At 43.7% G+C, this 16,673-nt stretch overlaps 1 protein-coding gene across 7 annotated transcripts in view; it reads left to right on the top strand.

Annotated features, from left to right (window-relative positions):
- The window catches only part of LOC116688457 (low-density lipoprotein receptor-related protein 1), a 91,251-nt gene that overhangs the window by 71,620 nt on the left and 2,958 nt on the right, over nt 1–16,673 (top strand). For 3 of the 7 annotated variants that reach the window (XM_032514508.1, XM_032514511.1, XM_032514514.1), the window contains 47 exons: nt 994–1,183; nt 1,294–1,498; nt 1,691–1,919; nt 2,700–2,825; nt 3,061–3,189; nt 3,288–3,407; nt 3,511–3,624; nt 3,716–3,865; nt 4,155–4,277; nt 4,371–4,487; nt 4,908–5,036; nt 5,165–5,287; nt 5,388–5,528; nt 5,890–6,077; nt 6,168–6,351; nt 6,435–6,520; nt 6,623–6,742; nt 7,182–7,369; nt 7,679–7,884; nt 8,023–8,211; nt 8,306–8,457; nt 8,544–8,637; nt 8,744–8,860; nt 8,959–9,078; nt 9,717–9,839; nt 10,277–10,402; nt 10,494–10,610; nt 11,268–11,374; nt 11,472–11,604; nt 11,700–11,822; nt 11,922–12,044; nt 12,195–12,335; nt 12,429–12,566; nt 12,653–12,772; nt 12,924–13,189; nt 13,311–13,492; nt 13,606–13,712; nt 14,055–14,174; nt 14,343–14,519; nt 14,639–14,779; nt 14,868–15,041; nt 15,269–15,430; nt 15,636–15,819; nt 15,925–16,032; nt 16,152–16,225; nt 16,329–16,422; nt 16,583–16,621. In XM_032514508.1, the coding sequence (XP_032370399.1) occupies nt 994–1,183; nt 1,294–1,498; nt 1,691–1,919; nt 2,700–2,825; nt 3,061–3,189; nt 3,288–3,407; nt 3,511–3,624; nt 3,716–3,865; nt 4,155–4,277; nt 4,371–4,487; nt 4,908–5,036; nt 5,165–5,287; nt 5,388–5,528; nt 5,890–6,077; nt 6,168–6,351; nt 6,435–6,520; nt 6,623–6,742; nt 7,182–7,369; nt 7,679–7,884; nt 8,023–8,211; nt 8,306–8,457; nt 8,544–8,637; nt 8,744–8,860; nt 8,959–9,078; nt 9,717–9,839; nt 10,277–10,402; nt 10,494–10,610; nt 11,268–11,374; nt 11,472–11,604; nt 11,700–11,822; nt 11,922–12,044; nt 12,195–12,335; nt 12,429–12,566; nt 12,653–12,772; nt 12,924–13,189; nt 13,311–13,492; nt 13,606–13,712; nt 14,055–14,174; nt 14,343–14,519; nt 14,639–14,779; nt 14,868–15,041; nt 15,269–15,430; nt 15,636–15,819; nt 15,925–16,032; nt 16,152–16,225; nt 16,329–16,422; nt 16,583–16,621 (6,619 nt within the window). The remainder of the gene's footprint in view (nt 1–993; nt 1,184–1,293; nt 1,499–1,690; nt 1,920–2,699; nt 2,826–3,060; nt 3,190–3,287; nt 3,408–3,510; nt 3,625–3,715; nt 3,866–4,154; nt 4,278–4,370; nt 4,488–4,907; nt 5,037–5,164; nt 5,288–5,387; nt 5,529–5,889; nt 6,078–6,167; nt 6,352–6,434; nt 6,521–6,622; nt 6,743–7,181; nt 7,370–7,678; nt 7,885–8,022; nt 8,212–8,305; nt 8,458–8,543; nt 8,638–8,743; nt 8,861–8,958; nt 9,079–9,716; nt 9,840–10,276; nt 10,403–10,493; nt 10,611–11,267; nt 11,375–11,471; nt 11,605–11,699; nt 11,823–11,921; nt 12,045–12,194; nt 12,336–12,428; nt 12,567–12,652; nt 12,773–12,923; nt 13,190–13,310; nt 13,493–13,605; nt 13,713–14,054; nt 14,175–14,342; nt 14,520–14,638; nt 14,780–14,867; nt 15,042–15,268; nt 15,431–15,635; nt 15,820–15,924; nt 16,033–16,151; nt 16,226–16,328; nt 16,423–16,582; nt 16,622–16,673) is intronic. The other 4 variants (XM_032514509.1, XM_032514512.1, XM_032514510.1 and 1 more) reach the window with 3 other exon arrangements.

The following is a 16,673-nucleotide window of genomic DNA, read 5'->3' on the forward strand; positions in this document are numbered from 1 at the left end:
AGAGGAAATAGGGGTGAATGGATTTCATGTTGCTCCTCATCGATTTTTGGGGCATTGATTTATGAGCATGAGAAGCAGAGAGGAGTTGTTTTTGCATTGCATGCCTTCGCTCTCCAGTTGCTTTGCTTCATTCACAGTCTCCTCACATGAGGCAGACACATTTTGATTCGTCTGCTGATTTGCACTGGAGATGTTGAGGTGTAGTGTTAAGTGTCCCACCTGGTGGTGAACCTTACTGATGCCCTGGCTCGAGCTGATAGAGTGAGATCATACCCAGTCCTGGAAAAGGCAGCTGTAATCATTAGACCCTCACTGTTCCATTTCAGTATCATTAACAAGAAGGTGACCATTACCAATTATTTGGCATTGGAGGGATCTGATGTGTGGGTGTTTTCAAATTTACTCTTGCTGAAGATAGGGTTGTGTGTGTGTGTGTGTGTGTGTGTGTCTGCGCAAATGTATTGTTTCTCACCAGCAGAGCAGCTGTTCTCTATCTGCCGCTGCAGAACTTTGTGTTCCTCCATCTTGGCTGACTCTTGCCTGTCCTCTGGCCTCTGTGTCGGCGAGGAGCTCATAACCGCTTACTCATTTCAAGGCTGTGGAGCAGAAAAAATGACTTTTTACATCTCATTGTTGATGAGGTAGTGCGTTGGAAAGTAACAAGCTAGGCGGGACCTGTTATTGTGACCTTTTTAGTGAGCTATTTGTTGGATAAAATCCCCAAATCACACTGTGTTCTTGGTCATTATTACCAAGCTGTCATGTCCATAGCCCTGACTCTGTGCTACCCTGCAGCAGTCTGCCAGCACTGAGCTGCTGCCAGACAGTCCACATTAGCCCTTTTAACACAGAACTGGGATTGACGTGCTTCTTTTCCTTACCCACTTTTCTCTTCTGTTGTCTCCCTTCTATGTGGTATGCTTTCTTTTCCCCTTCCCACTGTTCTCTGTGTTTATCTCCCTCTCTCCTCTCTATTCCTTTATTCTGATTTAGATGTTGGCTCAGTGGAGGGCTTGGCATACCATAGGGGCTGGGATATGCTGTACTGGACCAGCTACACTACTTCCACCATCACCCGCCACACCGTGGATCAGAGCCGCTGGGGTGCCGTTGACAGGCACACTGTGGTCAGCATGTCGGGAGATGACCACCCCAGAGCCTTTGTTCTTGATGAGTGTCAGAGGTTAGAACTAATACATTCATTCACGTCACACCTTTTTGAATTCAAAACTTATTCTCAATTAGGTAAGAAACATTCACATGCCCATTACAGATTTTCATTCTCTCCTGCAGCCTCATGTTTTGGACCAACTGGAATGAGCAGTCTCCCAGTATCATGCGTGCCACACTGGCTGGTTCCAATGTTCTTGTGATCATTGGCAATGACATCCGAACCCCTAACGGCCTGGCCATAGACCACCGCGCTGAAAAACTTTATTTCTCTGATGCCACACTGGACAAGATAGAGCGCTGCGAGTATGACGGCACTCGCCGCTACGTAAGTGACATAAACACTCACATGCAGACACAGGGGGTGCACATTATGCTGCAGAATGACACCATTTGTACAACAGTATGATTGTATTATGGGGTTGCCTAGTAACAATTTGTTTATCCTTTCAAGTTTGTTGCAAGGCTGGAATTTCCTGAATGTATGAAGTCATGACTGTGGTTGTGCTTCCCCCTGCAGGTGGTGTTGAAGAATGAGCCGGTCCATCCGTTTGGCCTGGCTGTGTACGGTGACTACATCTTCTGGACTGACTGGGTGAGGAGGGCTGTGCTCCGGGCTGACAAATACACAGGAGGAGACATGAAGGTGCTGCGTGCAGACATACCTCAGCAGCCAATGGGTATTGTTGCTGTGGCCAACGACACGAATAGCTGTGAGTTGTTACACAGTGAGGGATCCAGCTGTTTGTGTAAGTGTGTGTGTGTATGTGTGTGTGTGTGTGTGTGTGGGGTGTGTGTGTGTGTGTGTGTTTTATTACTGCATTATTGCATCTGAACTGTACTGTGACAGTGCATGTGAAATACATTATTTGTAGGACTGGGTCATAAGGATAAAATCCTTTATCACAGTGCAATTGTTTGCAGACAAGAAAGCCTATTTTGATCAATCAGTATCAAGATAATTAAATACCAAAGTCAAGGTACTTCATCACATTGGTGAAAGAATAAAAGTCCATCATAAAAGTAATGCCATTATCAATAATGTAAAAGATTTGAAATTTATAGCAACATCTTTGGCTGTGACAAATGTATGTCATGTAGTAGCAGCATATTGCACTAAAATGCATCTAAACAATACATACAGCACATAGCTTTGACTAGTAAAATGTATCAACACCCCTTTTAAATCATTGCAACCCTGCGTTTTGTTTCTATACCGTATCGTCAGTCATCTTCTCCCTCAAGTTGCCTCATTCAGTAAACTCTGAATGTGGCAACTGAGCCTGTGGTAATAGCTGCAAATCTCATTTAGATTGAGTCGCATTGAATTATGCATTCAGAGAAGGCAGAGGCATTGCTACATTCACACAGGCGTATCTGTCTGCTCATGTGGATGCACACAGGGTGGTGGGGTTTGCTTGTCTGTCGGGAGGGTGAATGTGGAAACTCTTAGCCATCTCATCTGTGTGTATGTATAAATACTTGCATGTTTGTGCTAACCTTCTCTAACTTTCCTTATCTCTAAATAGGTGAGTTCTCTCTGTGCCGTGTTAACAACGGAGGATGTCAAGACCTTTGTTTGCTGACCTCTGAGGGAAGGGTCAACTGCAGTTGCCGTGGCGACAGGAAGCTTTTGGAAGACAACACCTGCATAGGTAATACAAGACTCATAAAAAAGGAATGAATCATAAAAAACTTGCAAGAGAGGTGACACCTTATGCAGATTTGTTTAATATAATCTTTTGTACACCACGTTAGTAAAATATTTTAATGAAGTGTGTTTTTATCCAAAGACTGAGATCAGGCAATGAACACTGAAGATTTTTCATGCTGCATGCCTTGGGGGTAGGCAACTCTTCCTAAGTACATTTTTCTGTCTTTGCCTCACAGCCCTCAACACTACATGTAACAACATTGATGAGTTTGAGTGTGGAAACGGAGATTGTGTTAACTACACCTTGACTTGTGATGGCATGGCCCACTGCAAGGACAAGTCTGATGAGAAACAGTCCTACTGTGGTTAGTGGAATCTTTCTCTCAGTCAACACTGTTTTAACCATCTTCTCATTGTTGACATTTGTAAGCTGAGTCTGTATCATTTCCTGTCTGGTTCTCAGCCAACCGTGTGTGCAAGAAGGGTTACAGGCGGTGTGTGAATGGCCGCTGTGTGGGGCATAGCTCCTGGTGCAACGGGCAGGACGACTGTGGAGACAATTCTGATGAAGTCTTCTGTAACGGTGAGTCAAGTCTTCTGATTAAACAAGGTATTCCCATCTGCAGTTATAGGACATTTTCACATTATATTCTATGCACGTTGTGTCTTGTTTTTGTGTTTGCCAGCCACATTGTGCACAGCCGAGCAGTTCCAGTGCAGAGACGGAGGCTGCATTTCCAACTCCAGCAAGTGTAACCAGAAAGTGGACTGCGAAGATGCCAGTGATGAGATGAACTGCAGTAAGTTCAAAGGATCCGATTCATTCAAATGAACTAGTCAACACTTTCTTCCAGTCTACGTTATAAAGTGGGGCTGCTCTATTTTTTTAAGCCGCCACGGACTGCTCCAGTTACTTCCATCTGGGAGTGAAAGGAGTGGCATTTCAGAAGTGTGAGTTCACCACGTTCTGCTACGCCCCTTCATGGCTATGTGACGGAGCTAATGACTGTGGAGACTTCTCAGATGAAAGAAATTGCCCAGGTATTTTCTACACATATTTTCTCACAGCTAAATGTAGCCTACATGTTGCATTTAAGGAAAAAGTAATATTATTTTTCCACAGATGGAAGAGAGCAAGAAGTCCAATTTAGATTATTCCAAATGGAACAAAAACAATGAATATTTTCATCCATTAAATTGTGGTTTGGGTGAAAATTGTCCTAGAAAAAAACATTGCTGTGTAAATTAAATTTTGTATTTCTTTCTTCATGCTGGCTTAACTGTTTCATGTTTTCTTTTTTGACTTGCCACTTTTCTGTCACTCTGCCAGGGAGCGGGAAAACAAAGTGCCCAACGCCTTTCTTTGCCTGTCCAAGTGGACGCTGTATCCCAATGAGCTGGACTTGTGATAAGGAGAATGACTGTGAGAATGGAGCCGACGAGGCTCACTGTGGTAAGCCCTAACAAGCTGAAGTGCAACAGACCGTTACTTTGTTTTGGTACTTGTATTTTTGCACTTCTTTAAACATTCTTTCTGGACTTCTAGATAAATTCTGCTTAGCCTCTCAGTTTGAGTGTGGGAACCACCGCTGCATTCCCAAACGCTGGGTGTGCGACGGAGCCGACGACTGTGGTGACAGCAGTGATGAGGACAGCAAGTGCAGTGAGTATTGGGAACAAAACTTGAGTGAATACAAATACAAGAAACATTAGCGATAACATATATATCACCAAAGATATTTTTGACAGCAGTAGATTCTGTGGAAAAAAAAGGAACATGCAGTACATTCTCAAACTTTGAGCAATCCTCTCATTTGTGGATGTAACAATACACTTTTAAGTAGAGCTGTAATTCAGCTGGTGCAATATGGACAAAAACATTGTCATGTATGCAAAGAATTTAGTTTTTGTTGTAGCTTTAAACAATCATTTGTATGTTATTATTAAAAATAGCTTTACAGTTCCTATTCTGCCTCTGAAACATTCAAAAAAATGGAATTAGCTGATTATTGCAGTAAATTCACAAATACTTAGGGCAAAGAAAGGCATCAAAATCATCTTCAATGATCTCTTTCCATCACAGAGACCAAGACCTGCAGTCCCGAGGCGTTCCAGTGTCCTGGATCACATATGTGTATCCCTCAGCGTTGGAAGTGTGATGGAGACAAAGACTGTCCTGACGGGGCTGATGAGAACGTCAAAGCTGGCTGTGGTGAGTGCAGACTGGGGTTGGATTTAATCAAAATAAGAAAATTTTAATAAACCAGTGAGACAAAGAAAGACATACATCTGTACTGTATTTATTACCTCATTTACTCACCAAATATTTTTATGTCTCAGTTTTCAACAACACGTGCAGCAGCAATGAGTTCATGTGCCAGAACCGACAGTGTATTCCCAAGCACTTTGTGTGTGACCATGACAACGATTGCAGTGATGGCTCAGATGAGTCCCAGGAGTGTGGTGAGTGAAATCATGCCCTATTATTCCTGATGGGCGATGTAAAAAGCTCTCTTCTTCCCAAATTCTAAATCCTTCACCCTTGTGGCGTTTCTCACTGCAGAATATCCAACATGTGGACCCAACGAGTTCCGCTGTGCCAATGGACGCTGCCTCATCCAGAATTCATGGGAGTGTGATGGAGACTTTGATTGCCATGACCAGTCAGACGAAGCCCCCAAGAACCCACACTGCAGTGGCCCAGGTTCGATCCACACAGCAACTCCAAAAGCACTTAACTATCTTCTTTTTTTTCTTTTTTTTAATCTGGATGAATCAGTGCATTAATTGACATCAGTTTGATCTAAATGTGGACAAACCACAGTATAGCACATACAGCAGATCAACAGTTTAGAAAGCTAACATGGAGAAGGCACATCCAGTATAATGTTAATGTACGGAAAAATCAGTGTGTCACAAATAATTGTTATTCTTTGGCAACTGGAAAGCACTGTCAACAGCTCTGACTGATTTTGATTCCCGAGCCTCTGAAATAATGTCAGTCACATTTGTGGACATTTTCTCTTCATTTGTTTCTCATTCCATTGCTTTCTTCCCTTCCACAGAGAAGAAATGCAACAACACTGCATACGCCTGCAATAATGGAAACTGTGTCAATGAGACATTGCTCTGTGACCATAAGGACGACTGTGGCGACGGCTCCGATGAGCTGAACTGTTTCATTAACGAGTGCCTGAATAGCAAATTGAGCGGCTGCGCCCAACTCTGTGAAGACCTTAAAATAGGCTTCAAGGTAAATGAACACCACAAAATGTTGACTTTGGCACTCCAGTAATAGCATGCCCTTTTTCTTTACCGGCTCTGTACTTTGCCCCACTCACAGTGCCGATGCCACCCTGGCTTCCGTCTGAAAGATGATGGGAAGACGTGTGTCGACATAGATGAGTGCACAACCACCTATCCCTGCACACAGCGTTGCATCAACACACACGGCAGCTTCCACTGTCTGTGTGTGGAGGGTTTCCAGCTTAGCCCTGAAAACCCCACCATATGCAAATCTACCTCCGGTAAGAAATATAACAAATTTAATAACAAATATGAACTGTTTAAGGTAAATCCGCTCACGTATTGTCTTTCTCTCTCCCTGCAGATGAAGAACCCTTCCTGATCTTTGCCAACCGCTACTATCTGAGGAAGCTTAATTTAGATGGCTCCAACTACACGCTGCTTAAACAGGTGAGACTTGCAGATACTATATATCCTTTTGAAGGGCTTAGAAATCTTGCAAACACGGGATAATTGCTGGCCCAGGCTGATGCAGCTCCTGTGCTTTGACAGGGCTTGAACAATGCTGTAGCTCTGGATTTTGACTATCGCCAGCAGATGATTTATTGGACAGATGTGACCACCCAGGGCAGCATGATCCGACGCATGCACATCAATGGCAGCGATGTTCAAGTAAGTGTGGATTGCGGACAGTGAAATGTGCTGATAATGTCTTTTTGGTCTTAACATAAAACCTGCATTTAAAATGATTGATTCATCCTCATTTGTATGCATGTATGTGTAGTGGAAACCAAGGAAAGAAGAATGGTAATACTTTACAAAAGGTACACAAAAAAGGGTAGTTACTGTTTTTAAACAGGGTAACTACCCTTTTGAAAAAAGGTAACTAATCATTTGTTACCCTTCTGAAAAAGGGCAACTACCCTTCTGAAAAAGGGTATCTACCCTTCTGAAAAAGGGTAACTAATCATTTGTTGCTCTTTCAAAAACAAAAACAGCCTACCCTTTGTTGTGTACCTTATTGTAAAGTGTTACCAAAACAATTAAATTCCTCATTGTGAGGCAGATTATATATGCACTAAAAAGTATATACTGTTTGCTCATTTGTTAGGTCCTTCATCGCACATCACTTAGCAACCCAGATGGTCTGGCAGTCGACTGGGTGGGAGGAAACCTGTACTGGTGTGATAAAGGACGGGACACTATTGAGGTGTCGAAGCTGAACGGAGCGTACCGGACAGTTCTGGTCAACAGTGGCCTGAGGGAGCCACGTGCTGTGGCTGTGGATGTGCGCTATGGGTAAGAGTGATCTGGGTTAAAAAAAAGTGTAGCAAAGATTTTAGTGAGCATGCAAAGATTGTTTCAGTCTGTCAGAATGCCAGATGGGTGCATTTACCAAAACCATCAATTCATGTACTGCTGAGTTAAACTGCCAACTTGTTGTCTGTTACATACAATAAATGTATATTAGACTGATTTTTAATTACTTCACTTCTCGTGATTTTGCAAAGTCATTGTTAACAATCAACACAATCTGGAACCCAGTGGATGTTAAATTATGACTTGTTATGAGCAATTAACCAAACTAATAAAGCACATCCCTGACAGGTACTTATACTGGTCAGACTGGGGTGACACCCCCCACATTGGAAGGATCGGGATGGATGGCACCAACAGGAGTGCCATTGTGGAGGATAAGATCACCTGGCCAAATGGCCTCACACTAGACTTCATCAATGACCGCATCTACTGGGCCGATGCACGAGAGGACTACATTGCATTTGCCAGCCTGGATGGAACCAACAGACACACAGGTTACACACACACACACACTCTCTCTCACAAACACACACACACACACACATACATGTGTACTCACTTGGAGTGTCCATGTGTACTTTTTCCACTTGTTGTTGCTAACTTACTTGTCTTTGTGTTTGTGTCCCCCATAGTTCTTGTTCAGGATATCCCCCACATCTTTGCTATGACTCTGTTTGAGGAGTACATCTACTGGACAGACTGGGAGACAAAGTCCATCAACAGAGCTCATAAAACACTGGGAGTCAACAAGACCGTACTTATCAGCACCTTACACAGGCCGATGGACGTCCACATTTACCACCCGTACCGCCAGCCTGATGGTAAAACCAAGTCACTTGTCATTCACAACCACATATAAATCTTCATCTATGTCCTGGACCCTGTCTGACAATTCTACATTTCCCTGTACTGTAGTGGCTGACCACCCATGCCAAATCAACAATGGAGGCTGCAGTAATTTGTGTCTGCTCTCACCTGGAGGGCGGGGCTACAAATGCGCCTGCCCCAATAACTTTTACCTAGCAGCTGATGGCAAACAGTGCTTGTCCAACTGCACTGCAAGTCAGGTAAGCTATCATGCGGCTATTGTTTTAGCCTATATTAAGACATTATTAATTACAAAAAAAAAAACTTTTCTCTTCTGTCCCTTCAGTTTGTTTGCAAAAACGACAAGTGCATTCCATTTTGGTGGAAGTGTGACACTGAGGATGACTGCGGGGACCGCTCAGATGAACCTGCAGACTGCCGTAAATGATGATTGTAGCCTGACTTCAATAATCATTAATATATAAATGTTGCAGTGTGTTGTTTTGTTTGTTCTGGTTAATGATGGATTGTGCTTTGTCACCGTAGCTGAGTTTAAGTGCAGACCAGGCCAGTTCCAGTGTGGTACAGGCATCTGCACCAACCCAGCCTACATCTGTGATGGGGACAATGACTGTCAAGACAACTCTGATGAGGCCAATTGCGGTACATGCACCTTCTCATACTTACAGAATTACATTTTTTTCTTAGGTGTACCTTTAATAACCCATATCCTCCTTCGTTTGCTGTCTTTCTGTTCCCAGACATCCACGTGTGCCTTCCAAGTCAGTTTAAGTGTACCCACCCCAGTCGCTGCATCCCTGGAATCTTCCGATGCAATGGACAGGACAACTGTGGAGAGGGAGAGGATGAGAAAGACTGTCGTGAGTCCCTTCTAGTTTTCATTAAGGAGTTTCCTGTTATTTTTCAGTATTGCTCAGCAAGTGGCAGTGCCTCGGGATGGTGATCTTGGTACAGTATGTCAGTTTGTCTATTGTTGGTCCAGAGCAAGATATCTCTACAACATTAAGTGCGACTAAATTTTGTCCCCACCAAATGAAACCAACTGTTTAGAGTGAACCTTTTGGCCTTTCCCCCATCTCCCCATAAGCCACAATTTCCTCGTATACATACTGTACTCAAAAACTAATGAGAAAATAGGAAATTGTTCATCATTGTTAAGCCCCCCCCTCCAAGATGATCTCTGTCCATTTTGACCTTTCCTTTAGCAATACCCTTAGGCCATTTGATGTTTCATAATTAAATTCCATGACATTTATGGAGCGCGTTTATCCTCCACAGAGGGAGAGCACATAAACTGTTCTGCTGTGCAAATCTTGTGGTCAAAATTTACATTTTAGCACCTTTAACTGCAAGACTGCAAGAAGAATAGCAAACTCACCATTTTATTACTTAATGCATAGTGCACTCTCTATGGGCCACTAGCAGGACTTTAGCATTTTAATCATTTTAATTTGTGAAATTTTTGATGAGGTAACAGTTCTGTCTGTCTCTTGTTCAGCGGAAGTGACATGTGCCCCCAACCAGTTCCAGTGTGCCATCACCAAGCGCTGTATCCCACGGGTGTGGGTGTGTGACAGGGACAATGACTGTGTAGATGGATCTGATGAGCCTGCCAACTGCAGTAAGATACAGCTTATTATAACTGCACAAAACAACACCTCTGCTTAATAAATAAGTGTCCTCGACAGTATTGATTAATTGATCGATCCTTTATTTAAACAGGGAAGGGCATTAGAGACCCTGATTAAAGTACATATAAAGACATAAAAGCATACAAAAATAATGAACATTGTTCTCTAAAAGGGCCTGACTAATTATATTGGTTAGAGGCTCTGGATGTCAGTGATAGATACAAAATAAATAGAGGAAATATTGCACTGGTTTTTGGAGTGGAAAGGAAACTTAAAATTATACAGCTACAACAGATTATTCAGCTGTTGATTATTTTAAAGCGTAATAATAATTGTATCTATTTGTCATCTGCTAGTTCTGGCAATGAGCTTGTATTCCCATGTCTGGTGTCAGTGTGCCTAATCCATTAAATCCTTTCTATTGCAGCTCAGATGACATGTGGTGTTGATGAGTTCCGCTGTAAGGACTCGGGGCGCTGCATTCCGGCACGCTGGAAGTGTGACGGAGAGGATGACTGTGGTGATGCTTCAGATGAACCCAAGGAAGAGTGCGGTAAGGACTGAGAGGTAGATGAAGAAAAAAAAGAAAAGGAAGTCGGTAATGGGGCCACGCTTGTAATTATTGTGTCTGTTTGGTGTTTAAGATGAGCGGACATGTGAGCCGTACCAGTTCCGCTGTAAGAACAACCGCTGTGTGCCTGGCCGCTGGCAATGTGACTACGACAATGACTGTGGGGACAACTCTGATGAAGACAAGTGTGGTAGGTTCCCCTCTGTTACTCTTACTTTGCTGCTTGCTCACACAGCCACAACCACATCTCATTGTCTGTATGAAAGCAATCATTTATAATATCATATGAGTTCTACTGTAAGCAAAACTTTTCAGATGCAGCGGGTTACATGGGTAAGCAATGTATCACCTTTCACTGTGTTTGTCTGTTATATTTACTCATATTTGTGTTAAATAGTTCTGTGGCCATTTGCACATCTCACATCATTTCATGTCTATTTTGCATTTCACACTGGCCTGTTGATGTGAGACAGAGGTAGGTGTTTGCACAGTTTCAACTCAACCATCCACAACCTCAGCTACCCACTCCTTTGTGTGCCCCTCAGCTTCTCTTTTTTCTGTGAGCCTTTTCCTTCCTTTTCAGTCCCACTAGTTCCTCTAGCTCCTCTATTTCGTACAATACAGAATGTTGCACCATCCCCACCTATGTGCCCCATGAGTTAATCCTGTAATATGAATCATCAGCCTTATTTAATTCATGAACGTGTTGCTCTCAACAGAGCACCTCTTTTTGCAGTCCGTTCTATTCCCACCATCCTCTTCTCTTTCCCCTTCTCTTGTGCCTCTCCTCTACTCCTGCTCAATCATCCTCTCTCACCCTTCTAAGCTGTCTTCTCTCTGTCCTCAGTGCCTCGCCAGTGTTCAGAGAGTGAGTTTTCCTGCACAAATGGCCGCTGCATTGCGGGGCGCTGGAAGTGCGATGGAGACCACGATTGTGCCGATGGTTCAGATGAGGTATTGTTCAATCCCCATCTGCTTCCTGATTGACATTCTGCTCCCGAATTTGAGACACTAGAGGCACTAATGAAAATGACTTTTTGTTTTGTTCCAGAATGGTTGTGATGTGAAGTGTGACAGTGATCAGTTCCAGTGCAAAAACGGCCATTGCATCGCCATCCGCTGGCGCTGCGATGCTGATGTTGATTGTTTGGATGGCAGTGATGAGGAGAAATGTGACAGTGGTGGTAAGGAACACACTCTTATTTTATCCCGGATACTTGTATATCAGCAGTGGGTGTTATGCATCATTCACTCCTCTTCTCTCGCCGCCGTGTTTCAGTGGGTAGACATTGCCCCCTGGATGAGTTCCAGTGCAACAACACTCTTTGTAAACCTCTGGGCTGGAAGTGTGATGGCGAGGACGACTGTGGAGACAACTCAGATGAGAATCCAGAAGAGTGTGGTAAGAGTCACTGTATTTCGACAGCATTCCCAACCATTTGACACCTTGCTTAAATACAGTCTTCTCTCTTTCTTAACGTTTCTCTCCTTCTGTCCCTAGTTAAATTCCAGTGCCCGCCCACAAGGCAGTTTCGCTGTCATAATGATCGTGTATGTCTGCCTTTATCAAAACGCTGTGATACTGTCAACAACTGTGGGGACAACAGCGATGAAGTCAACTGCCGTGAGTTTGTTAACTCTTGTTTGTTAATCTATTCAATCATTTCATACTAGCTCACTCTACAAGTTACATTCACAATTCGAGAGCACATTTTGTTTAGGACTTTAAATGGTGGATTAGGATGACCTCTCTGTGAACCCTCTACTCCTCCAGAATTGCCACTTCCCACACCAGTATGTCAAAAAGATGAGTTCCAGTGCTCTAATGGCCGCTGCATCAGCTCTGTCCTGCGCTGCAACTACTTCAATGACTGTGAGGACTATGGTTCTGATGAAATCAACTGCAATAAGAAAGGTGTGTTGTGTTGCAGTATAGACGTCTTAGTGGCGGTGTAAGTTCTGTTTGGTTTTTAGTGTAAATAAATGCGACCTGTTCCTGTGCTTTCAGACACGGTGCTGAATGATTGCCGCAGTAACAGGACAGTGTGTGGGGACGGAGATGAAGCTCATTGTGTGGTGAATGGCACCGACTCTTTCTGCTCCTGCAAACCCGGCTTCCAGTACAATGGACGTAACAGATGTGAAGGTACATTCATTTTCTCTGCCTCGCTCCATTTCATCTGCTCTTGAAGACTTAAAGCTATGTGTAATGTGTATCATGTGGCCTCACAGATAAGAACGAGTGCAAGCAGTTTGGTGTGTGTTCCCACATCTGCAACAACACCAAGGGTTCCCACAAGTGCAGCTGCCACAAGTACTTTACCAGAATCAATGATACCTGCAAAGCTGATGGTGAGTACTTCCATGCTTATGCAAGCCTATGTTTCTCTATGTGTGTACTCTGTGTAATCTGTATTTTGATTACCTGCCTTCCATTTTCTCACATCTCTCCTCTACTATAATGATCTGTTTGTTCATTTCCTTGCCTGACATGAATCCCCAGCTCCGCGACAAGTGCTCTACATCGCTGACGACAGTGAGATCCGCAGCCTGGACCCTTCCATGCCAAACTGGCGCTATGAGCAGGTTTTCCAGGGCGATGCCAACGTGCGCATTGATGCCATGGACCTGCATGTCAAGGCAAACCGCATTTACTGGACAAACTGGCACACAGGGCGGATTTCTTCCTATGATTTGCCTTCTTCCTCCTCCTCCCCAAATAGCAACCGCAACCGACGCCAAAGTGAGTCGAGGGTCACTAACGTGGAGGTAAGTGTGTATATACTGTATGTGCTTGTACTTATGCATGCATATGATGTAAACACAAACAAGACAGGTGTGTGTCCATTTTTGAAGGGGTCTAAATGCTTTTTCTAAATGCTTTGTTTAGATCCCTGATCTGAAGATGCCCCGTGGGATTGCTGTGGACTGGGTGGCAGGGAACTTGTACTGGACTGACTCTGGTAGAGACGTCATCGAGGTGGCCCAGATAAGTGGAGGACGCCACCGCAAAACCCTCATCTCCGGCATGATCGATGAGCCTTATGCCATTGTAGTTGACCCCCAGAGAGGGTGAGCAGGTCTTAAGAAACCGGGGGAAAAGTAGCTATTTGTAGAAAAAAAAACAAGAATGCAAATGGTAAATTGATTTTGATAAATGGAGCTTTTACATTTTTCTTCATTAGGAAAATGTACTGGGCAGACTGGGGGAACCATCCCAAGATAGAAACAGCTGCTATGGATGGAACCATGAGAGAGACCCTGGTGGAGGAAAACATTCAGTGGCCAACTGGTAAAATGTGCACACACATACAGTACTTAAGTACTTCTCCCTACAGGGTTACAACACAGTTACACAATTAAATGTTATTTGTAGAACCTTAGTGCTAGAAACACAAAAGCCATATATACAAATATTGTATCTTTAGTAAAAGAAATAAAATAAACAATGTATACAGTTACTTGTATACAAATCTTTATATACATATATACCTAGAGAGACTTTGGTTTATGGTAGGAATGAGGTTAGTGGGGAAGTGTGGGGGATGAGGATGAATCATCTGTTTTATACTAAATGCAAAGTGTAAGTCTTTCCTCTTTCTACCTTTTCTAACTCTGTTCTCTCTCCATATAGGTTTAGCAGTGGACTACTTCAACGAGCGTCTGTTCTGGGCCGATGCTAAACTCTCTGTGATCTGCAGTGTGATGCTGAATGGTAGTGATGTGGTTGTGGCTGTAAACAGCATTAAGAACAGTTGAGTGGCACACACTGTCATCCATACATGTTGTTATCCATACTAATGATCAGTCTCTTTATTAGTCAGGCAATTTTCAAGTGGGTGGACAAGACAAAAATGTGTCTTTTTAGCCTGTACTGTATACTGTGGAGCCTCCTTAACATGTCTCCTCTGTTTCTACACAGAGCTCCATCACCCCTTCGGCATCGATGTCTTTGAGGACTACATCTATGGCGTCACCTACATGAACAACTACGTCTTCCGAGTGAATAAGTTTGGCAAAGGCATCATTGAGAACCTTACAACTGGAATGAACCACGCCACAGATATAGCATTGTATCACCGCTACAAGCAACCTGAGAGTGAGTAGAAAACAGACACATCTCTCAACAGCTGAAACAAAGCCAGTGAAGAAGAGAGGACTAAAGCAGGTATTTGCTTTCCTATTTTTCAATACTGGTTTTCTCTCTGTCTTTGTCAGTGACTAATCCCTGCGACAGGAAGAAATGTGAATGGCTATGTTTGCTGAGCCCCAGTGGACCAGTCTGCATCTGTCCCAATGGACGCACGCTGGACAATGGCACATGCGTGGAGCTGCCCACTCCCACACTGTCTCCTATCTGTGAGTAAACATACACTTCCATATACAGAACACACACATGCAAAGGCAGAACTCATTCTGAATGACAGAAAAACGTTTTCATCTGCAGCTCCTCCCAGTGGTCCCTGCTTGGTCCAGTGTATGAACGGTGGCAGCTGTTTCCTAAATGCCCACAAGCAGCCCAAGTGTCGCTGCCAGCCTAATTATGGAGGGGATCGATGTGAGATTGACCAGTGCAGGGACTACTGCAAGAATGGAGGCACATGCACACCTTCCCCTACAGGTAAGATATGGACATTGCAAGCTGATGTTTGGCATGTGTTATTTTTTTGTTTATACATTATAAGTTAATATACGTGCAATGTTTAAATAACACTATACAGGCTAAAATCTTGCTCAGCAGAAAACATTTATGTTTCTGTTGGCCCAGTAATATGATACGTTCTTTCTGTCTCATCATCCCTGTTAAGCCTTCTGACTATTTATCCCATCATGTCTTTTGTTCCACAGGTTCTCCTACTTGTCGATGCCTGACAGGCTTTACAGGGCCAAACTGTAATCTGCACACCTGTAAAAATTACTGCAAAAATGGAGGCAACTGTACCGTTAGCACTGGAAATCAGCCCACCTGCGGCTGCCCTCCTGACTTCCTGGGCGACCAGTGCCAGTACAGTAAGTGTTGTTCCCACTATCTAGCTGGCATGCAAGTTTAAGAATGCTCAAACACTTTTGTTGCAGGTGTAGAGTATCTTCAACACATTATTATGTGGTTGGTAAGCAGTGCACTTGTGTGTGTGTGTGTGTGTGTGTGTGTGTGTGTGTGTGTGGTGTGTGTGTGTGTGTGTGTGTGTGTGTGTGTGTGTGTGTGTGTGTGCAGGAAGCTGTGAAGGCCACTGCCTGAACAAAGGTACATGTCTACAGAGTGAAAATGGCTCCAAGCTGTGCCGCTGTCTGCCTCAGTACAGTGGCAACACATGTGAGATTGATAGGTGTCACTATTGTCGCGACGGCGAGTGTATCCCCAACGATGGTTTCACGTCTACAGGGGACTTCACCTGCCGGTAAGACTCAGAATTTACTCAACACACACAAACACACTTACAGTACACATACAAAGTTGTCTAGTCTTTGTCATTGCTACTCACATATTTTTCTGTCTTCTACAGCTGCACAAATGGAAGAGTCCAGCCCAGCTGTTACACATGTGATACAAATGAGTACTGTGCAAATGGCCAGTGCTCTATAAACTCCATCAGCCACCTTCCAGAGTGCAGGTGAAGAGCAGTGTTTCCATCTTTAATTGTTACCATTTGATAATGAATGCATCCACACTTATCTCTATTTCCTCTCTTTGTGTGTCTGTGTGTGTTCGTGTGTGTTTGTTTGTGTGCAGATGTTCACCTGGTTGGGCGGGACATCGCTGCGAGTCTGTAGCCAAGAGTGACAATGCTTCAGGTTCAGGCGGACGTAAGTCAACACCTCTACCATGACATTAATAATATATACGTTTGTTGAATTAATACCTTTTTCAATGCCCCATACTTATGTTTACACGTGTTTGTGTACGTAGGCACAGCCTCCATAGTGATCCCTGTGCTGCTGCTGTTGCTGCTGGTTCTGCTGGCTGCAGGAGCGTTGTTCTGGTATAGAAGAAGGATGAGAGGGTGAGTAACACTTTATAAAGCACACACTTTAAACAAGAGTTAGTTGAGACCTCTTTTTGCCAGCGTATTCCCTCTTTTTTCCTCTTTCTCTTCCTTCTTTCCTTTCTTCCGTCTGCCCTTTTTCTCTCCTCTCTGTAATGGCATCTCTTTTGCTCCTCAGGTCTAGCCGGCCCAGCAAAACCGGCTCCAGACGCTTGCGGTAACGGTTGCCAGGGTTACATTTTCCTTCCATACCCTCATTTAATTCTGTA

Source organism: Etheostoma spectabile, chromosome 4 (genome assembly GCF_008692095.1).
Source record: "Etheostoma spectabile isolate EspeVRDwgs_2016 chromosome 4, UIUC_Espe_1.0, whole genome shotgun sequence".
NCBI classification, from domain to species: Eukaryota; Metazoa; Chordata; class Actinopteri; order Perciformes; family Percidae; genus Etheostoma; species Etheostoma spectabile.